The sequence below is a fragment of the Aythya fuligula genome, chromosome 29, assembly GCF_009819795.1.
Source record: "Aythya fuligula isolate bAytFul2 chromosome 29, bAytFul2.pri, whole genome shotgun sequence".
NCBI lineage: Eukaryota > Metazoa > Chordata > Aves > Anseriformes > Anatidae > Aythya > Aythya fuligula.
The window spans coordinates 1,848,029-1,868,710 of record NC_045587.1 but is presented as its reverse complement, the minus strand read 5'-3'; the positions used below and the strand labels follow the sequence as shown (position 1 = coordinate 1,868,710).

General features: G+C 63.6%; 3 protein-coding genes across 5 annotated transcripts; 1 reads left to right on the top strand and 2 right to left on the bottom strand.

The window, feature by feature from the left end:
• On the bottom strand, positions 1-3,501 carry PRPH (peripherin). Of its 2 annotated transcripts, XM_032204924.1 has the most exons (9): positions 3,116-3,501; positions 2,161-2,221; positions 1,894-1,989; positions 1,650-1,811; positions 1,444-1,569; positions 1,141-1,361; positions 710-759; positions 479-555; positions 1-374 (listed from the first exon to the last, which is right to left on the bottom strand). In XM_032204924.1, the coding sequence occupies exons 1-9, from the start codon at positions 3,484-3,486 to the stop codon at positions 330-332; spliced, it is 1,209 nt and encodes a 402-aa protein (XP_032060815.1). In that variant the 5' UTR covers positions 3,487-3,501; the 3' UTR covers positions 1-329. The 2 variants fall into 2 exon arrangements, with proteins under 2 accessions (XP_032060815.1, XP_032060816.1); XM_032204925.1 differs by lacking the exons at positions 1-374; positions 710-759 and having other exon boundaries at positions 487-555.
• Positions 3,502-4,677: 1,176 nt separating this feature from the next.
• Positions 4,678-18,577, bottom strand: LOC116500025 (tubulin alpha-1C chain-like). 2 transcript variants are annotated; one of them, XM_032204923.1, is made up of 4 exons: positions 18,573-18,577; positions 7,038-7,260; positions 6,806-6,954; positions 4,678-5,709 (listed from the first exon to the last, which is right to left on the bottom strand). In XM_032204923.1, exons 1-4 carry the CDS (start codon positions 18,573-18,575, stop codon positions 4,738-4,740), a joined length of 1,347 nt encoding a protein of 448 aa, XP_032060814.1. In that variant the 5' UTR covers positions 18,576-18,577; the 3' UTR covers positions 4,678-4,737. The 2 variants fall into 2 exon arrangements, with proteins under 2 accessions (XP_032060814.1, XP_032060813.1); XM_032204922.1 differs by lacking the exon at positions 18,573-18,577 and adding an exon at positions 7,964-8,004.
• Positions 14,869-18,350, top strand: TUBA1A (tubulin alpha 1a). The gene is made up of 4 exons (XM_032204921.1): positions 14,869-14,944; positions 16,151-16,373; positions 16,457-16,605; positions 17,195-18,350. Exons 1-4 carry the CDS (start codon positions 14,942-14,944, stop codon positions 18,173-18,175), a joined length of 1,356 nt encoding a protein of 451 aa, XP_032060812.1. The 5' UTR covers positions 14,869-14,941; the 3' UTR covers positions 18,176-18,350.
• Positions 18,578-20,682: the final 2,105 nt, after the last annotated feature.

Sequence of the window (20,682 nt, the reverse complement as noted above, 5' to 3'; positions counted from 1 at the left end):
CTCCGGGCTCCAGCCTTTATTTGCCGCTCAAGCGCGAACGGGGACGACGGGGGGGGCAGCACCCGGCCCCCCCCAGGGCCTCCCTGTCCCCTGCCCACCCCCGGGGGGGGCAGCACCGGGGCGGGGTGTGGGGGGGGGCGCGCTCGGTACAACGGAAAATCCGCCCGCGGCGGCGGCACGGGGAGAACCAAAGGGCGAGAACCAGCGATAAATACGGGGGGGGGGGGGGGCACGGGGGGACGGCCCCGCTCCCCGGCCCACACCGGGGGGTCCGCTCTGGCCTCCGTCGGTGGGGGCAGCACCGGGGGGAGGCACCGGGAGCCCCCTCCTCATTTGGGCTCCGCTCGCTCCTTGTGCGACTCCGTCACCACCTGCTGCGGGGGGAGAATTTGGGGGTCAGCCCCACATCTGGGGGGTCAGCCCCGCACCGGGGGGGTCAGCCCCACACCGGGGGGGGCTTCAGCCCCCCGCTGCTTACCTGCCCGTCCCTCGTCTCGATGGTTTTGATGAGCAGCATCCTCCGCACGGGGCTCGGCACCGGCTCCAGCTCAAGCACTGGGGCATGGAGAAGCCGTCAGCCCTCCAGCGGGACCTCGGGGTGCAGGTTGGGGGGGTGGGGGCACGGCCCCAAAGGATGCAGCTGCACCCTCCGGGGGTCCCCGTCCCCCCAAATGTGGGCTCCCCCCCCCTCAGCCCGGCCAGCCCTCACCTGAGCTTCTGGTGCTGAAGGAGGCAGCGGGGTGCGGGGGGAAGGTGGCCCTGGGGAGGGAGAGGGGGGTGAGGGGGGGTGCGGGGGGGTCGCGGTGACCCTGTCCCATGCTGAGCCCTCGGCTGCGGGAGGAGCTCGGGTGGCAGCAGGGCTGGGGCAGCTCCCCTGCCTGGCCTTGTTTTTTGTGTGTGTGCAGCGAGAAATTCTCAGGGCACTTCTCCGAGCGCGGCAGCGAGGCGCGGAGCAGTTAAATTCCGTAACAAGGGGGTGACCGGGGTGGGGGGTGACCCTGTTCTATGGCCGGGGTCTGCACGGCTGCACCCCGTAGGGCTCCCAGCGTCGACAGGGACACGAGGCCACGGGTGCTGCTCCCTCCCTCGTGTCCCAGCCCGAGTGCTGCCCTCCCCAGCGGGACCACCGCGGCCCCTCACCGGCTCTCCTCGCCCTCCAGCAGCTTGCGGTACGTGGCGATCTCGATGTCCAGGGCCATCTTGATGTTGAGCAGGTCCTGGTACTCGCGCAGGTGCCGCGCCATCTCCTCCTTCATGTGCTGGATCTCCTGCTCCAGCCGCCCCACCACGTCCTGGTAGCTCCCGATCTCCACCCCGAACTCGTCCTCCATCTCCCGCATCTGCTGCTGCAGCGCCTCGTTCTGCGGGGAGAGGGGCAGAAGGGGCGGCAGGGGGCTGCGGCTGGTCCCTGCATGTCCCCCCCCCGTGTCCCCAGGTGCTCACCATGCCCTTCAGCCCGTCCACCTCGCAGGTGAGGCTCTGGATCTGCCGCCGGGACTCGTTCATCTCCTGCCTCGCCAGCCGCAGCGCCTCGTGGTTGCGGTTGGCCGCGTCTGAGAGATCGGCGAACTGCGAGGACCAGGGCGGGGGTGTCAGGGCTGCGGGGGCATCCCGCCCCCTCCCCGTGTCCCCCCCATGTCCCCGGGTACCTTCGACTTGTACCACTCCTCGGCTTCCTGCAGGTTCTTGACGGCGATGCTCTCGTACTGGGTGCGGATGTCGCGCAGCGCGGCCGTCAGGTCCGGCTGCCGGAGCTCCACCTGCACCTCCGCCTGCTGGCTCTGCGCGCTCACCTCCAGGTCCCGCAGCTCCTGGGGTGCCACGGCACGTGGGAGGTCACGCCGGCATCCCCCCGTCCCACCTCCCTCGCCGTCCCACAGCCCTGGCCCCCACCTCCTCGTGCAGCTTCTTCAGGAAGCCGATCTCGTCCATCAGCAGCTCAATTTTGCGCTCCAGCTCCAGGCGGGACAGCGTGGCGTCGTCCACGTCCTGCAAGGAGAGTCCAGGCTAAGCCGAGGGGAATACAAAAGGAACGGGACCCCCAGGACCCCCACCATGTCCCCCCCTCCCTTGGGGGGCACCCGGTGCATCGCCAAGACTTTGCACAGAGGCTCAGGACTGTGTGGGGTGCGTGGGGGACGGGGACCCCCACCCGCTCACCTTGCGGAACAGCACGAGGCTCTTCTCCGCATCCTCCCGCTTCTGCATCTCATCTTCCAGCCTGGGGGGCAGCAGCGGTGAGAAGGAAGGAGGGGGAAGGGGTGCAGACCCCCCACCCTGAGCCTGCCACTCTCTGGGTCCCCCTGCACAGTGCAGGGGATGGGAGAGGAGGAGGAAGAGGGGCCCCACAAACCTGAGGTCCCCCCCTTGCACCCCCCAGCTGCAGGCAGGCCCACCCCCACCCCGCAGAACCCACAGATCCCTGGGGTCCCCCACCCCGGTCCCTGTTGCAGTGCCTTGGGGCAGGGCCCCCACCCCATTGCAGCCCTATAGGATCCCTCACTGGGACCTGCTCCTCCCCGGGGGGCCCAGGTCCACCTCTGGCCCCACCTCCTCCCAGTGCTCGTCCCAGTTTGCTCCCAGTGCGTCCCCTCCTGCAAGGCGGGGACCCTGCGCCCTGCCCTGGGCCCCACCCTTCCGCAGTCCCTCGCTCCCCCCAAGCCTCCCCCGTGCATCCCCACAGCTTTCCCCAGCGCACACCGGCTGCACCCCCTGGACCCTCCCCAAAAGACCCCCGGTTCCCCCCAGAGCACCCCGCTGCGTGCCCCGGTCCCCTCCCCAACAGCCCCGGCGCCCCCCGTCCCCATCCCCACTTCACTCCCGGGGTGTCTCCATCACCCCCATCCCGGTGCCTTCTCCAGGGCGTCCCGGGGCACCCCCCGGTGCCCACCCCAATGTTCCTTGGGGCACCCCCAGCTCCCCATCCCGGCGCACGTCCCTGTCACCGGGACACTCCCGGTCCCTACCCAGCGCATCCCGGTTCCCCCCCCGGTCCCTATCCCGGTTCACCCCCCGGTGCCCACCCCGGCGCATCCCCCCGTCGCCCTCCACTCCCCACCGCCGCCCCTCCCGGGTCGTTCCCCGGTTCCCCCCCGGTGCCGGTCCCACCGCCCACCGCTGCCGCAGCCCCCGCAGCTCGGCGGCCAGCCCGTCGCGCTCGGCTTGGAGGCGATCGCGGTCCCGGCCGAGGCGCTGCAGCCGGTCCCGCAGCCCCCGGAGCTCGCCCTGCACCAGCCCCGCGGCTCGGGGGGCGGCGGCGGCGGCGGCGCGGCCCAGGGCGGAGCGCAGGGCCCCGTTCTGCCGCTCCAGCGCCCGCACCCGTTCCAGGAACGCCGCGAAACGATCGTTGAGCGCCGCCAGCTCCGCCCGCTCCGCTCCCCTTGCGGCCGCCGCCTCCGCCAAGCGCCCGGGAGCGGCGGAGACCGGGGCCGGTGGGACCCCGGGGGCGCGGCGGGGCGCGGGGGGGGCGCGGCTGCCTCGGTCCATGGCACCGGCGGGGAGGCGGCGGCGGCCCCAGGCTCCGGTCGTTTATAGCGGGAGGCTGCTCCGCCCCGCCGGGGGGCTCCGGTAGCGAGAGGACGGGGTTGCGGGAGGGGGGAGCGCGGCCCGCCCCCGCCTCGGGCTGCGGGGAGCGCCCCGGGGGCGCGGGGAACGATGGCACCGGGTGTGGGGGGGGGGGATGCGCGGGGAGCGGGGCCGGGAGCAGCGGGGGTGCGGGGGTGCAGGAGAGGTGCCGGGGGGTGCACGGGAAGGAATCTCGGGGGGGTCCCTGACATAGTGTGGGGTGGGGCTGGGGGGACACTGCTGCCCCCCCCCCCCCCTCGTGTGGCTGCAAAGGGAGCCCCATTTGGACTTCTGCAAGGCTCCGCAGAGCCCCCCCCCCCCAGCTGGGTGCCCCCTGCCCAGAGCGCTGCAGGCCCTGTCCCCAGTGTCCCCAGCAGCCAAGGGAGGGGGCACCCTGTCCGCCCCCCCCCCCCCCCCACCGGGGCCGGGACTTGGCTTCTGCAGAGCTGCCATGCACAGGGGCAGCGCTGAATAACGGGCCTTGGCCCCCCTCCATCCCCCCCTCCCCCTTCCCGGGCATGGCTGCAGCAGGGCGGTGCTTTACGGGAAGCGGCCGGGTGCTGCGGGGGGGGGTCTCCGCTCCCCACCAAGCCCAGCAGCCCCCCCAGGCTCCGCAGAGCGACGCCAGGCAGCCCAGGAGCTGCGACGCCACGTAGGGCCCGTCTGCATCGGTGCCCAGGGCTAACCCAGCCCTGCCCAGGGCCGCATCCTGCTCCCCGCCCATGCACCAATGCTGGAGGGCATCTGAGGACCAAGGACTGGTGCTGGAGGGCATCTGGGGACAGCCCCGGCCACGATTAGGGGCAGGGTGCGAGGTACCGTGGGGCTTCCAAGCATCCCCAGGGGTCACCCCCAGGGTCTCCCCCTCGTGTGGCAGCACAGCAGGGTTACGGGGAGCCCCAGGGACACCGTATGGCACGGGCGAGGGCTCAGCCCCCAGTCCAGGCGCTGTGCAGACAGCCCAGCACCGTGTAACCCACCCAAGGTGCCCCCCACCAGCCTGCAGGAAAGCCCCAACCCACAAGAAAGCCCCCCCAATATTGTCACCTGGGGGGTCCTGCCCAGGTGAGCGTGACGCAGAATGTGTAGGGACAATAAGCGAGAGAGGCAGGGTGATGCAGGGTGGGCTTTTAATGAACAGCTCGTGGTGCAGCTGGCAGAACAGACAAGGCACTAGTACTCCCCCTCCTCGTCGCCCTCCACGCTGTCAGCCCCCACCTCCTCGTAATCCTTCTCCAGGGCGGCCATGTCCTCCCTGGCCTCCGAGAACTCCCCCTCCTCCATGCCCTCCCCCACGTACCAGTGCACGAAGGCACGCTTGGCATACATCAGGTCGAACTTGTGGTCCAGGCGGGCCCAGGCCTCGGCGATGGCCGTGGTGTTGCTCAGCATGCAGACAGCACGCTGCACCTTGGCCAGGTCCCCCCCGGGCACCACCGTGGGAGGCTGGTAGTTGATGCCCACCTTGAAACCCGTCGGGCACCAGTCCACGAACTGGATGGTGCGCTTGGTCTTGATGGTGGCGATGGCGGCGTTGACGTCCTTGGGCACCACGTCCCCGCGGTACAGCAGGCAGCACGCCATGTACTTGCCGTGCCGCGGGTCGCACTTCACCATCTGGTTGGCCGGCTCGAAGCAGGCGTTGGTGATCTCGGCCACCGAGAGCTGCTCGTGGTAAGCCTTCTCGGCCGAGATGACGGGGGCGTAGGTGGCCAGGGGGAAGTGGATGCGCGGGTACGGCACCAGGTTGGTCTGGAACTCGGTCAGGTCAACGTTGAGGGCCCCGTCGAAGCGCAGGGAGGCCGTGATGGACGACACGATCTGGCCTATCAACCGGTTGAGGTTGGTGTAGGTGGGCCTCTCGATGTCCAGGTTCCTGCGGCAGATGTCGTAGATGGCCTCGTTGTCCACCATGAAGGCGCAGTCGGAGTGCTCCAGCGTGGTGTGGGTGGTGAGGATGGAGTTGTAGGGCTCCACCACGGCCGTGGAGACCTGCGGGGCCGGGTAGATGGAGAACTCCAGCTTGGACTTCTTGCCGTAGTCGACCGAGAGGCGCTCCATGAGCAGGGAGGTGAAGCCGGAGCCGGTGCCACCCCCGAAGCTGTGGAAGACCAGGAAGCCCTGCAGCCCCGTGCATTGCTCAGCCTAGGAGGAGAGATGGAAGGGGTTTGGAGCAGGTCAGCCATGGCTTCGTGCCCTGGCACAGAGGCAGCTGGAGCCTCGTGTCTGGAGCCAGCCCGCAGGCAGCGTGGTGCAGCCTTTGATGTGCCAGGAGCACCCAGGGCAGAGCCGGCGGCACAGCAGGTCCGGCTAACCACGGCGCTGGCCCCGGCGTGGGAACCGAGGTTCAAAGAGCTCAGGGCAGCCGCACCAGTCCAACCAGCCCCACTGTGCTGGTCTGGCTGGGATTGAGTGAACTTTCCCTGCAGCAGCCCATGCAGCGCTGTGCTCTGCACGTGGAGCTAGAACAGCAGTGGTGTCCCCCCAGTGTTGTGTCTGCTGCTGAGCAGTGCTGGCACAGCATCAGGACTCCCTCTAACCCCCCCTAGAGCCAGCAGGCTGGGGATGGGCAAGAGGTGGGGAGGGGACATCACCAGGGCAGTTGTCCTAAACCGACCAAAGGTTTTCTATGCCATACGATGTCTCTTTCAGCAATATAAGGTGGGAAAAGGAAGAAGGGAGGGGTGGGCTCTTGTGGAAACGTCTGTCCCCTGAACTACAGCTCCATGTGTTGACGCCCTGCTTTTTCCTTTATTTTTTTCATATTTTTTCCTTTAATTAGATTATCCTTATCTCACCCCATGAGTTGTTTCTTTCCTTTTCTTCTCCCCCTCCTCTTCTGAGGAGAAGGAGGAGTGAGAGAGCAGCCGTGGTGGAGTTCAAGCTGCCCAGCAATGTAAAACCACCACACCCACCCCAGCACCCACGCCAGGGCTGCACTGCCCACGGGGTCCCAGCCTCCTGTCCTGACCACAGCACAGCCGGGCTTGGCACCAGGCTCAGACAGGGCCCCGGGGCAGGCGTTGGGGAGGGGACAGCCTGGAGCCAGGGGACAGCCCGGACCTGTCTCCCCTGTCCCAGCCCCCCCAGGGCAGCCCCACCTGTTCTCCCCAAATGATGCATCCCAGCGTGCTGATGGGGTGAGAAGGACGTGCTCATCACCTCCTCCTCCCGCTTCCCATTGTATTTGGTCCACCTGGGGCTGGGCACCCACCCCCAGAGACCCCATGGGACCCCTCACCAGCTTGCGGATGCGGTCGCGCACGGTGTCGATGATCTCCTTGCCGATGGTGTAGTGCCCCCGCGCGTAGTTGTTGGCCGCATCCTCCTTGCCCGTGATCAGCTGCTCGGGGTGGAAGAGCTGCCGGTACGTCCCCGTGCGCACCTCGTCTGCGGGACAGCACCGGGGACCCCGTTAGCACCGGGCACCCCCTCGGCACCCACCGCCCCCCACCCCGGCTCCCTTTGCTCACCGATCACCGTGGGCTCCAGGTCCACGAAGACGGCCCGGGGCACGTGCTTGCCGGCCCCCGTCTCGCTGAAGAAGGTGTTGAAGGAGTCGTCCCCCCCGCCAATGGTCTTGTCGCTGGGCATCTGCCCGTCGGGCTGGATGCCGTGCTCCAGGCAGTACAGCTCCCAGCACGCATTGCCGATCTGCACACCCGCTTGGCCCACGTGGATGGAGATGCACTCGCGCTGCGGGGCGCAGGAGAGGTGTTTGGGGGGCTCATTCGGTTTGCCCCCTGCTGCAGCCCACCCGAGGGAGCTGGGTGCAGGGCTTTTACCCGTTTTTTAGCCCTGACTCATGGCAGCACCGCGGCGCCACCGGTGCCGGTTCCACGGCTCGGGGCAGGGCGAGAGAAAACTCCGAAGATTTTGGGAGCGCGGCCCCGATGCTAGCGGGAGCCTCCCTCGGGTCCCATCCGGCTTCCCCCCCGGCAGAGCAGGGCGAAACGTGGGGGCTGCCCCCACGCGTGACTCCCCGCCCCCCGTGGGGAGTGCTCCCAGCACCAGGGAGCCCGCACCCCACAGGGGGGCTCTCGGGGTGGGCTCCCCCCTACCTGGGGAGCCCCAGGGTGCGCAGTCTCGGGAGGGGGGAGCAGACCCAGAACCCACACGGGGCGCCCCAAAACCGAGGGGACGGGAGCCCCGGGACAGCCCACGGGGACCGAGCCCCTCCGGGGGTCCCTGCCCCAGCCTCCCCCTCCCCGCACCCGGCCCCGCGCCTCCCACGGCCCCCGTGCCCCTGCACCCACGCGGGACACGCGAGTCCCCGGCCCCCCCACGGGACCCGGCCCCATGCGCTACCGGGAGGCACGCGGGGGCCCGCAGCCCACGGAGCCCGACCCCACTCGGGGCACGGGGGGGGGGGGTCCCGGCCCCGGCCCCCCCTCCTCACCATGGTCGCTCACTAGCCGGTCGCCTGGGAGCCACGGTGAGAAGATCGCGGGGGGGGCCCCGCGGGGCCGCGCGTTATATGGAGGGGGCGGGGCCTCGGTGGGCAGGGCACGGGGAGGGCGGGGCCACGCCCACCACGCCCCTCCAGGCCCCGCCCCTCCAGGCCCCGCCCCGCCCCCGGTTCGAAAGTCGGGGGAGGCGCGGGTGGGGAATTTGGGGGGGATTTGAGGGGCTCTCTTTGCTGAGAGCACAGGTATATTCGCCTTTTTTCAGGAAAGATCCTGAAACGGGGTGAAAGCAGCAATACAGACAATTTTACCTGGGGGTCACTGATTTATTTGGGTGAATTCTATAAAAGATTTTGGATTAACTCCAACCTCTGGAGGAGGCGTTACTGTTCCCATACGGGGATGATCTTTTACTGTCAGGACAGGAGAAAACATTAACAAGCTATTAAACTTTCTGGGAAAACGGAGCTTGAAAGTATTGGATAATAAATTAAAATTCGTAGAAAGAGAAGTCAAGCATTTCGGGCATCTAGAAGAATAAATAAATCCAGAGAGGATTCAGGGAATTGTTGAGCTACCCATACCCAAAACTGAAAAGAACTAAAAAGTTTTAAGAGAAAGAGGTTTTTAAGGAATTAGGAGTCACAAAGTCCAAAAGAAAATAGATACTCCCTGATGGGAAAGAAACGTTGAATAAAGTGCTAATGAGGCAACTATTAACTGTTTTACATCAAGAGGGTCATTGGGGAATTCAGGCAATGTGTGATGCTGTGCTATGGCAATACCTATGTGTAGGACTATATACACTCTGGCTGAACAAATTTGCAGAGTTATGTAGTATGTCAAAAGGCAAATAGGAAAATTATCTGCAATCAGCCCAAAGGGGGTGAGAACCAGGAATTCAACGCTTCCAAAATGTACAGGTAGATTTTACAGAACTCCTTAGAGCAGGCAGATTTAAACACTTATTAGTCTTGGTGGATCATTTGTCAGGGTGGGTGGAAGCTTTCCCTTCAGTGTGAACACAGTAGCTAAAGTAATTCTAGAACAAATAACTCCCAGGTATGGAGCTGTTGAAAATATTGACTCTGATCAAGGAAATCACTTTATGTCAGAAATATTGCAAGGGCTAATGTGGACTCTAAGAATTAAGTGGAAATTTTATGCTCCTGGTCATCCTTCCTCTTCTAGAAGGGTGGAGAGGATCAGAAAGTAAAGAAGCAGTTGACTAAGTTCTGGAAACTCAGCTTCCCCAAACAAAGTGCTTACCTTTGGCACTTCTCCGAATTCAAACTGCACCAAGAAAAGATGTGGGAGTTTCACCACATGAAATATTTGGATTGCTGTACCTGGACAAAGGGAACGAAGTACCTCAATTTGAGACAAAAGATGCTTTTCTTAATAACTGTTTTCTTAAGGATTACTCGGGCTGTCATCCTCTTTGTCATCTCTCAGGACCTGTGGATCATTAGCTCAAACCCCACCTTCGGAAGCCTTGATCCATCCATTCCGAGCAGGAGATTGGGTTCTGATATGGACACGGAGAGAATCAATGCTGCAACCTGAGTGGGACGGACTGTTCCAAGTGCTCCTGATTAATGAGGTGGCAGAAAGAATGTCAGAGAAAGGGCGGACTCCTTATACCTGGGTAAAAGCATCAGATAACCCCGATACCTGAAAGACTGCCTTACCAAATACTTTTAAGGTTAAAATTGCTAAAACTAACCTTTAACTTCTCTCTAACAAACTCTGTTTGTCTTCCGAAGCCAGGTCCAAACTGATATATTTTCTCATTGCATTTCAAAGTTGATCCAAAAATTCCTTAGGGGTTTCTTTCGGACCTTGTTGGATACTATACAGGGTTGAATGACTTTTAGCTTTCAGAATCAGTTCTCAATTCCCAATTTAATCAGATTTTGGTATTTGTGTAACCGTTTATAATTTCTGGGGTGATTAGGGTCTCAGTGGGGGTCGATCAGGGTAATGCAATAGTCTACAGTTCTCTTAGTGGTCCCATTGGCAATCTGAGCTCATACATGAACTCAGGCTGTCTTAAGAATTAGCTGCTTTTCTGTTTCCATCATCTCCCCCAACATTAGATTAATGTCTCCCCAGTCTGGACCCTGATTTTTTTTGTCTCCATTATGTCCACCACTGGTTACAATACTTAATTAAGGTCTCATGATTAACATTTCCTCCAGGTGGCCCACCAATGTCCTTCCAATGGGCCAAGATATAACCCAGAGGGATCTTTTTATCGATAGCACTCAAAATTCTTCCCATTATGATGTCTTTTCTCAATCTCTTACACTTCATCCCTCTCTGGCCATATTCCTCGTGGCATAGTGGAGTCGCGGTGCTGCATCTCACTCACAGCACAGTCACACAATCACACAAAGAGGCCCCTTACACTTATTCATACTAGAATATATCACTTAGAACAATAATCAAATTTGTGTGTATCATGAATCATGAACCAATAACCATTTGCCTCAGATCTTTATCAACCCTTATAAGTCTAATGCTAACACACAGTACTGGACTTCTACAACAGATGACAATACTTAGGGCAATGCCACACACAGCTCCTGCTGTTGTAGCCAGGAGAACCCAAATTACTGTTCCACAGCCCTTATTCTGCTACTCCCTTATTTCACAGATTTCATATGAAATCTTATTTCATAGATATTTCATAAATTCCACAGAACATGCCATATACCACGTACCCTGCTACTACCTTATGGGAATTCCCTACCCAGGGGGAGCACCAGCATCCCCCTCTACCTGGCGTAGGACATCTCCTCACGACTTACAGGTATCCCCTCATTTTCCAACATACCCCATCCATCTGTGATGGTCCTTGTCTGTCCCTGGGGTGATCTGAATGAGCAGGGGAGTCCTCCCGAGAACTCCCGGGGGTGCCCAGAGGAGTCCCGTCCTCAGCAGGTCCCGCAGCCGGACAGAGAGGGTCCCACCTGGGGGGGTGCCAAATTAATTTGGGGGGATAACTCCCCCCAGCTTGCGCACCACGGGTTACGGGCAGCGTGCTTATGAGTGGGACAAATACAGATTCATCCCAGTAAGGCTTTTGCATATTCATGAGTTATCCGAAGACTCATTACCATAAGATCCCGCCCCCTATTCGCATGCGTACTGGTGTCCTTGGGTGGTGGTCCGGGGTGCTCTGGTGGTCTTTTGATGAAGGCCAGGAGTCTTCCTCGCTGCTGAACTTCTGATCCTTCCTTTTTCAGACTTGGGCAGCCACACCAGTTCTTGCTGGTCCTTTACCTGCGCGGACAGCCTTTTTTGGGGTCGTTATCATGCAACTGGGCTGCCTGAGACCTCGGAGGAGGTCTTCCATCCTTGACCTTGTTCCCTGGCCCACCCCCGCCCCCGTGGGAAGCCCCTCGGGGCCCCCCCCGCGCCGCCTCCCGGCAGCCGCCGCCTTTGTTCCGCCGCCAGCCCCCCGGGGCGCTCCCTCCGGGGCCGTTCCCGTGGGGCGGGGTGGGCGGGGGGGGCACACAACGCTTCCACCCCCCCCGCCCTGCCCTACAGCACCCCGGCGTCTGGCCCTGGGCTGGGGCGGGCGCGGTTCGGGGTCAAATTCCCAGGGACCGGGGACGCGGCAGCCCCTGTGCCCCCCCCCCGCCCACCGTGCTGGGGTTTACAGCGGGGTCACCGCCTCGTGCCCCCCCCCCCCTTCTACCCCAAGGGAGGGTCCTGAGAGCAGCGGGACCCTGCCAGACCCCCACATCCCCCCGGGACACCCTGTGCTGCCCCACCCCAAGGCTGTGCGCGGCCCCCTCTTCTCAGTGCCATGCACTGGGTGCCCCCTGTCCCCCCCGTTGCCCCCCCCCCCCCATTTTTGGTGCTGTCTCACGCATGGGGCCGGAGCACCCAGTGCCCCCCATGCTGCCCACCCCTCGAAACCAGCGCCACCGGAGCCCCCTGAGATGGGAACCCCCCCCCCCATGGGGATGTGCCAGCTGCGGCATCACCACCCTGGCTCCCCCCCCCGGTTCCCTCTGACCCCCCCCGGTTCCCCCCTCGGCTCCCCCCCCGCAGCCACCTCCCCGTGCCTTTATCCCAGGCTTTGCCGCAATGCGGTGCCGCGGCTGCAGCCCCCTCCCCACGCCCAGCAGACGCAGCCCCCGCCGCCACCGCTGCAGCCCTGCAGCCCCCCCCTCGTCTCCTGACCCCCCCCCGAGCTCTGCCCCCCCTGCCCCTTTCACCCCCCCCACCCCCCCAGTGTCCTTTCTGTTGTGGCTCCCTTGGGGGCTTTGTAGTGCCAGCACTGCTGGGGGGGGGGGGCACGGAGCACCTTGGTTGTGGGGACACACTGTGCCCCCCCCCATGGGGATGGGGTTCCCAGCAGCTCCGGGGGGGGGGCCCACACCCAGCTCTTTGAAGGGGGGGGGGCAGGCTGGGTGCTCCCACCCCCGCCATGCCCCCACCACCCCAGGGCCCCATCCTGCACCCAGGCGAGGAGCAGCCCCGTCCGTCCGTCTGAGCGAACCCGTCACATCGATGCTCAGGGGACAGACAGACGGACAGACAGAGCCGGGGGGGGGCGGCTGGCAGCACGGGGGGGGGGGGCACACAGAGCTGGAAACCTCAGCTGGCCCCGAGCCAGCGCCGGCTTCTCAGCTCCGGGCTGTACTGGGGGGGGGGAGCGGGGCTGGGTGCTGAGGGGGGGCTGGCTCATGGGGTCCCCATGGAGACACCCAGATGTGGAGGGGGGGTCCGGGGGGGTCTCATGGCCTCTGTGCTCGGTCATTCCTGGGCTGCAAACACGGCGGGGGCCCAGCAACCGTCACCAGGAGCTGCCACGTTGCTACCAACAGTCAACAGAGCACAGGCGGATGGGAAGCAGCCGGGGGGGGCGGCTGGGACCTGGGGGGGGGCCCTGAGAACTGGGGAGGGGGGCTGGGAGCTGGGGGACAGCAGTGAGAGGGGCCAGCCCCCCCCTTACCCCTCAATCAGTGCACATAGGGCTGGGCGTCGGGCCCAGGGCTGGTGGCCCCCCCATGCCATGGGGGGGGGGGGTAAAGGAATGGTATCACCCCCCCCTCACTGCAGCAAAGGGGGGGGCAGGCAGTGTGTGTGGGGGGGTCAGGGATGGGGTCACCCCCTCCCCTGCAGCAAAACACTGGGGGATTTGGGGTCCCGACCCCGCCAGGCACCCCCAGCCCTGCAAGGTGATGGATGTGGGGAGGGGGATGTGGGGGGGGGGGGGTCCCAAGCGGGGGGTCCCAGCCCGTGTCCTAGCACCCCCGCTCTCCTAGCAACCCCGCCACCAGGGCCAGTTGCCTGGCAGCAGTCGGCGCGGAGACGAGTGGCCTCCCATACCTAATGATGGGAAGGGTCTGGGAGGGGGACATCCCCCCCCCCCCCCCGGCACCCTTCGCCCTTCACCTTGCATCGCCTGGGGGGGGGTCGAGCCACCCAGCGCCCCGCTGAGCCCCCCCCTGCCCACGGCTTGGAGGCATTGAAGGGGAGCCACCCCCAAAAAAAAAAAAACCAGCCTGGAGCTGTTGGGGGGCTCAGGACCACGTTTCCCATGGGGGGGGGGACAGGACCACCCCCATGGAGCACCAAACACCCATGCACAGCCCGGGGGGAGCCCAATCTTTGGAAGGGGGGGGCACAGCCTGGCTGCCTTTGTTCCAGTGGGCGATGCCCAAATCGCGGCTCCTCTTTGTCTGCAGCCCCATATTATCGGGGAGGGGGCAGGGGGGGGAGCCCCAGCCCCTCCCTGCTCCCTGCCCTGGTTTAGCAGCACCCCAAAAAATTTGGGGGGGAGAGGGGGGGCAGAGCATGGGGCAGGAGGGTGGCGGGGACGTGGGAACATGGACCTGGAGCTGCCCAAAAATCCGCGTAATGCGGGAAATGCAGAGAAAAAATGTGATTTCTCAGCGCGGGGGGGGGCGATGCTGGCAGCTCCACCTGCAGCAGCTGGGGGCAGCCCTGGGGGACGACCCCCGGCACCCCCCCCGTACCCCACCCCATAGGGACCGCTGGGGTTGGGTGGGGGGGACAGTGGCACGGCGGGGGGGGCTCGGGGGGGCGAGCGGCCGATGTCCCAGCTGTGCCCCCCCCCCCACCAGCTGCCGCAGAGCAGCTGCCACTTGGTGCCGGGGCCATTCCCGGGGCAGAGTCTGGGAACGGTCCCAGGACCCCCCCCCCCTCGGTGGGCCCCCCCCGGGGGTGGCACACAAAGAGGCGGCTGGGAGGGAGCGGGGACGGGCACGGGGCCACGGCGGCACCGGGGGCCGGGACGTGGCTGGGAACCGGGGCACTGGGACACGGCCGGGAATGGGGACGGGGACAGGGACGGGATGGGGACAGGGACACCCCAGGGCTGGGGATAGGGACACGGCCAGGGTTGGGGACAGGGATGTGACTGGGGATGGGGACAGGGACACGGCCGGGGATGGGGACAGGGACATGGATGGGGACAGGGACACCCCAGGGCTGGGGACAAAGCCGTGGCTGGGGCCACCCCCATAGCTGGGCACCAGGGCCCGGGGACACCCGGCTGGTGGCACCGCACCGGGGACATGACCAGGACCAGGGCACGGCGGAAAATGCCCCCCCCCGGGGCAGGGCCGGGGCACGGCAGGACAGGACCAGGACCAGGAGGGGGGGGGGGGCAGCGTCGCGACGAGCCGTGCTGCCCCCTCCTTGTCCCCCCCCCTCCATCCCCGTACCCGCCGCAGCCCCCGGCCCCCCCCCCCCCCCCCCCCGCCCCGCCCGGCTTTGTCTGCGGCTCCGGGGGGGGGGCATTGCCTCATCCCCGCGCCTCCAATGGCCGCCATCGCCACCTCCCCCCCCCGCCCCGCCCCGGTCCCCCCCCCTCGTCCCGTCCCGGCCCTATAAAGCCCCGCTCCCAGCCACCGGCTCCGCCGCGCCTCTTACATCGACCGCCTCAGCGTCGTGCTGTGAGAAAGCCCCGGAGCCGAGCAGCCGCCATGGTGAGCGCGGGGGGGGGGGGGGGCACCGGACCGAGGTGGGGGGGGGGACACCGGAGCCAGGATCGGGATCGGCCCGGGCCGTGCGCGCCCCCGCCGGGGACCCCCGAGCCGCCGCCTTTGTTCCCGTTCCCCCCCTTCCGAAGCCGGCGGAGCTGCCGAGCCCGTAATGAGGCCCCCCCCCGGCAGGATGAGGCCCCCCCGGCAGGATGAGGCCCCCCCCGGCCGGTGCTGAGCCCGCTCGGGGCGCGGTCCCCGTTAAACGGGGCAGGATCGGGGCCCTTTGTCCGGTGCTGAGCCCGCTCTGGGTGCGGCTCCCGGTGAACGGGGCGGGATGGGACCCCCCCGGATCCCGTTAAATAGGACAGGATGAGCCCCCCCCCCCCCCCCGGTGCTGAGCTCGCACTGGGCGTGGCTGCGGTTAAATGAGGCAGGATGGGACCCCCGGGGCCCGTTAAAGGGAGCAGAAGGGGGCTCCCGGTGCTGAGCCCCCCCCCCGGGTGTGGCTCGTGGCGGATGGGTCTCAATAGGAGCCCCCCTGGCTGGGGCTGAGCCCCCCCCCGGTCCAACAGGGCAGGATCGGGCCCTCGGTGCTGAGCCCCCTCTGGGTGTGGCCCCTCTTAAATTAGGCAGGATCGGGCCCTTGGTGCGGAGCCCTCAGCCTGTGCTGGGTGTGGTCCTGGTTGCAGGGGTAGGATGAGCCCCGCCGGGTGCTGAGCACCATGTCCCACACTGGATGTGGCACTGGGGGCAGGATGGGGTCCCCAGTCCAGCCCTGGGCGTGTCCCTGGCTCAATGAGGACCCCCCGGGGCAGGATGAGCCCCTGGTGCTGAGCCCTCAGCCCACATGGGCTGTTGCAGTGTCCCCATGGGGTGGGGAGTGCAGGATGTGACCCTGGGGGCTCCCATCTCCCGCTGGGTGTGGTCACGGCCCCACAGGGCAGGACGGTGCTGAGTCCCCCCCCCCACACTGGGTGTGGCCCTGGTGCTGAGCCCCCTGCAGCCCCCAGAACAATAGGATGGGGCTGGGCAGGATCCGGCCCCATCCTGGCATGGGCAGCTCAGCACCAGCCCCTCCGGGGGGCAGCATCCCAGGGGGGCATGGAATGGGGCTGCAGCTGGAGGGGGGGAATGGGACATGGGTGGGGTGTAGGAGGGGGGCTCAGCCAGGCCATGGGGGGTGACGCAGCACCACGAATGTCCCCGCAGCGCGAGTGCATCTCCATCCACGTGGGCCAAGCGGGCGTGCAGATCGGCAATGCGTGCTGGGAGCTGTACTGCCTGGAGCACGGCATCCAGCCCGACGGGCAGATGCCCAGCGACAAGACCATCGGCGGGGGGGACGACTCCTTCAACACCTTCTTCAGCGAGACGGGGGCCGGCAAGCACGTGCCCCGGGCCGTCTTCGTGGACCTGGAGCCCACGGTGATCGGTGAGCAAAGGGAGCCGGGGTGGGGGGCGGTGGGTGCCGAGGGGGTGCCCGGTGCTAACGGGGTGCGTGGTGCTGTCCCGCAGACGAGGTGCGCACGGGGACGTACCGGCAGCTCTTCCACCCCGAGCAGCTGATCACGGGCAAGGAGGATGCGGCCAACAACTACGCGCGGGGGCACTACACCATCGGCAAGGAGATCATCGACCTGGTGCTCGACCGCATCCGCAAGCTGGTATGGCCGGGGGGGGCTGCACGGGGGGCGCCGGTGGGTGGTGAGATGAGGACAAAGGCTCCGGTTCTGGGTCTCACCCCTTCCTGCAGGACTAGCCAGGCTGTGTTTAGACTTAATATATTAATTAATGGTAATCCTGCTCTGCAGCGGCTGCCATTGGCTGGTGGCGGGATGCGGCGCAGCTGGGGCGTTGGAGCTGCTCCACAGCGCCGCGTCCCCAGGCGCCCGGCGGTGCTGAGCTCTGCAATTCCTTCTTTGTTCCTCCTCGGCTCTGGCTGCGGCCGCATCCAGCTGCACTCAGCGGCGTTGGGAGCCCCAGAGGCTGCGTGGGGGTGGCAGCAGAGCCATGGGCTGAGTGCCCCCCCACCCCCCAAAAACCCTCTGGGGGCAGAGGGGCTTCCCCAGGGGATTTTTGCTCCAAAGGTTTCCAACAGCAGGAGTCAGGCTCACCCTGGCCTGGTGGCTTGTGTTCTGCTTCTGGAAATCCCCCAAATGTCATTGTGAGAGAACATAAGAGAGGAAGGAGCAAGCTCTGCTGCTGCCCAACTTAATCATGCCCCCCCCCCCCCCCCCCCGTTTCTCCCTCCAGGCTGACCAGTGCACGGGGCTGCAGGGCTTCCTGGTCTTCCACAGCTTCGGGGGTGGCACCGGCTCCGGCTTCACCTCCCTGCTCATGGAGCGCCTCTCGGTCGACTACGGCAAGAAGTCCAAGCTGGAGTTCTCCATCTACCCGGCCCCGCAGGTCTCCACGGCCGTGGTGGAGCCCTACAACTCCATCCTCACCACCCACACCACGCTGGAGCACTCCGACTGCGCCTTCATGGTGGACAACGAGGCCATCTACGACATCTGCCGCAGGAACCTGGACATCGAGCGCCCCACCTACACCAACCTCAACCGGTTGATAGGCCAGATCGTGTCGTCCATCACGGCCTCCCTGCGCTTCGACGGGGCCCTGAATGTTGACCTGACCGAGTTCCAGACCAACCTGGTGCCGTACCCGCGTATCCACTTCCCCCTGGCCACCTACGCCCCCGTCATCTCGGCCGAGAAGGCTTACCACGAGCAGCTCTCGGTGGCCGAGATCACCAACGCCTGCTTTGAGCCGGCCAACCAGATGGTGAAGTGCGACCCGCGGCACGGCAAGTACATGGCGTGCTGCCTGCTGTACCGCGGGGACGTGGTGCCCAAGGACGTCAACGCCGCCATCGCCACCATCAAGACCAAGCGCACCATCCAGTTCGTGGACTGGTGCCCGACGGGTTTCAAGGTGGGCATCAACTACCAGCCTCCCACGGTGGTGCCCGGGGGGGACCTGGCCAAGGTGCAGCGTGCTGTCTGCATGCTGAGCAACACCACGGCCATCGCCGAGGCCTGGGCCCGCCTGGACCACAAGTTCGACCTGATGTATGCCAAGCGTGCCTTCGTGCACTGGTACGTGGGGGAGGGCATGGAGGAGGGGGAGTTCTCGGAGGCCAGGGAGGACATGGCCGCCCTGGAGAAGGATTACGAGGAGGTGGGGGTGGACTCGGTGGAAGGGGAGGGAGAGGAGGAAGGGGAGGAGTATTAAACCTTCACAACGGTGCTGCTCGTACAGGGAACAAACGTAATTGAAGACCCCCCCAGTGGGTCTGTAGCAGTGGGTGCACTGCTGTCTGTGCTGTTAAATGGTCTGTGAAATGGAAAAGTCTGTTATGGACCCACCCGTCCTCTCCCGTGGGTCTGAATAAAAAGCATTCCCTGTCCTTGGGTCTGTGTCTGGTGTCTTTCCTCCGTGCCGCGGTGCCCTGCTCTGCGCGGAGCCATTTCCCTCTGTGCTAGGGGCTACCCCAAGCCCCCTGCCCCTGGGGATGCTCCTGGAGGCAGGCTGAGCCCAGCACCCTGCAGCCAGCCCCAGCTCCCCCCTTTTGGGGCTCAGCCCCAGGAGGCAGCTCAGCGTCCCCTGCTGCTCACCGACCTCTCCCCACCATGAGATGGGGAAGGGAGAAGTGCCCGAGCTCCGGGCTGGAGACAAAGCCAGGTCACAGTGTAATCACGGTGTAAAGCAGGAGCTGTGGGGGTGAGCGGAGCAGAACAAGGAGCTCATTCAGTGCTTCCCAGCAGTGGGTGGCCACTTCCAGGCAGGCAGAGCTCAACGTGCCTGGCTTGGGAGGATGAACACAGCCCCACGCATCCCCTTCCTCCCCCTCCTTCCCCCTGCTTTTGTGGCTGAGCAGGAGGTAGCGTGGGATGGGATATCCCCCTGGGCTGTGGGGTCAGAACCCAGCTCTGTCCCCTTTTACTGGGTCTGACTGGGACAGAGCTCACCCCCCCCAATGGTGCTGTGCTCTTGGAGTGAGAACAGCATTGGTGCAGCCCCCACGGTCCCCCAAATCCCCCAAATTGGTGCAGTGGCAAGGCCCTGACCCAACCCCCCCCAAAGAGCTGCTCCCCACTGTGCGTCCCACAGCAATACAAGGTGGGCAAGGAGAAGGGGGACTACTCACAGAAATATGTGTACCCCCCCCAAGCACTGCTGCTGGGGCCCTGCTTCCCAAGCCATGGCTGAAAATCACTCCCTGAGGGGAAGCACAGAAGAATTTTCTCCTTTTGCTTCTGCGGGGCCTCTGCTTGCTTCTCCTTTCATTAAACTGCTCCTTGATCCAAGCTCTGAGTTTCTCTTTTTATTTTTTTTTTTACATTGTATTTTCCTCCCCTGCCCTTTGAGGAGGAGTGAGAAAAGCCTGGTGGAGCTCAGCTGCCCGGGGTGTCTGGAGCCATGTGAGCAGCAGCAGAGTCCTTGAGGCCGTGAGCACAGCGCCAGCCCTGCGTTATCGCTGCTGCTTCCAGCAAAAATCCCACGCACAGCATCCGAGCGGCCTCTGCGAAGCAAAGGGACGTGGCACCCCCTGTGGGAAATGCTCCGTATCCAATAACAGGCTCAGGCAAGGATCCCAGCAAAGCAGCACTTTTATTTGCGATTGCAATGCCAGGCATCCCACAGGCAGGAGCACACCCGCTAGTTCCATAGCACGGTTTATGTATTTTCTCTCTCAACAACTGGGACCCTTCCCTAGGTCCCCATTGACTGCGTAGTCCAGGTTCACAACCTATCCGGTGCGTCACAAATAATACATGGCTTTCAGTTGCTACCTATTATTTTTCAAGTTTTTCATGACTTTTTTTTTTTTTTTTTTTTTTTTTTTTTTTTTTTTTTTTTTTGCTTTGTATAGTGGCCATATTTCTTCCCTTATCTGACTTGACACCGTGATTTTTGCTTAATTGCACTAAGGAGCGTGGTTATTGTCTGCGTTTTACAAGGTTGTCTGGGAAGCTTTCTTACCACTGCAAGCATATCTCAACGCCACATTGCTTCCTCCTATACAATGTAATATCTCTTCGCAAAACCCACAAAACCACTCTTTCTTACATCTGGTCATATATATCCTAATCAATGCTTTTCCGTTGAATATCAATCTATAAATTGGCTCCTCTCACCCCCCTCCTCCCCCACATCATGCAAATCCAGGAAGCAGCTTGTCTTTACATTGTGCATTCCCACGAAGCAGCAGCAAACTCCTATAACTTTCCTAGCAGCAGGCTGAATTCTGAGAAGAGCTAAAGGTAAACATTTTGTCCAGGGAAGTTTAGTCTCTAAAACCAGTTTTGACAGCTGTTTCTTTAACGTCTGATTAATTCGTTCCACTTTCCCAGAGGAGGAAGGATGCCATGGATTATGAAACTCCCATTTTATGCCCACAGTTCTCATTAATCCTTGTAGAATAGATGAAGTAAAACGACTTCCTTGATTTGAATCTATATTCTCAACAATCCCATATCTAGGGATTATTTTTTCCGGACTATCTTTATCACCACACTAGCTGTTGCTGATACTGAAGGAAAAGCTTCCACCCATCCTGACAAACGGTCAATTAACGCTAGCAAGTACTTAAGTCTACCCACTTGAGGTAATTCAGTAAAATCTACTTGGATGCTCTGAAAAGGTCAAAGTCCTGGCTCCCGTCCACACAGAGGTTGTTTCCACAGAACCTTCTTATTCACTCGTTGGCATGTTATACAACTATTACAGACCTGCTT

What these genes read in the sequence shown, in the direction of transcription:
- PRPH (XM_032204924.1), bottom strand. Translation starts at nt 3,486, where the DNA reads ATGGACCGAGGCAGCCGCGCCCCCCCCGCGCCCCGCCGCGCCCCCGGG. An exon ending in GCCTCGTGCTGTTCCGCAAG is followed by an intron (nt 1,990 to 2,160) that starts GTGAGCGGGTGG and finishes CTCTCCTTGCAG; the next exon opens with GACGTGGACGACGCCACGCT. An exon ending in AGGAGTGGTACAAGTCGAAG is followed by an intron (nt 1,570 to 1,649) that starts GTACCCGGGGAC and finishes TGGTCCTCGCAG; the next exon opens with TTCGCCGATCTCTCAGACGC.
- TUBA1A (XM_032204921.1), top strand. An exon ending in CCTGGAGCCCACGGTGATCG is followed by an intron (nt 16,374 to 16,456) that starts GTGAGCAAAGGG and finishes GCTGTCCCGCAG; the next exon opens with ACGAGGTGCGCACGGGGACG. An exon ending in TCGACCGCATCCGCAAGCTG is followed by an intron (nt 16,606 to 17,194) that starts GTATGGCCGGGG and finishes TTCTCCCTCCAG; the next exon opens with GCTGACCAGTGCACGGGGCT.
- LOC116500025 (XM_032204923.1), bottom strand. An exon ending in CCTGGAGCCCACGGTGATCG is followed by an intron (nt 6,955 to 7,037) that starts GTGAGCAAAGGG and finishes GCTGTCCCGCAG; the next exon opens with ACGAGGTGCGCACGGGGACG. An exon ending in GCGACCGCATCCGCAAGCTG is followed by an intron (nt 5,710 to 6,805) that starts GTGAGGGGTCCC and finishes CTCTCCTCCTAG; the next exon opens with GCTGAGCAATGCACGGGGCT.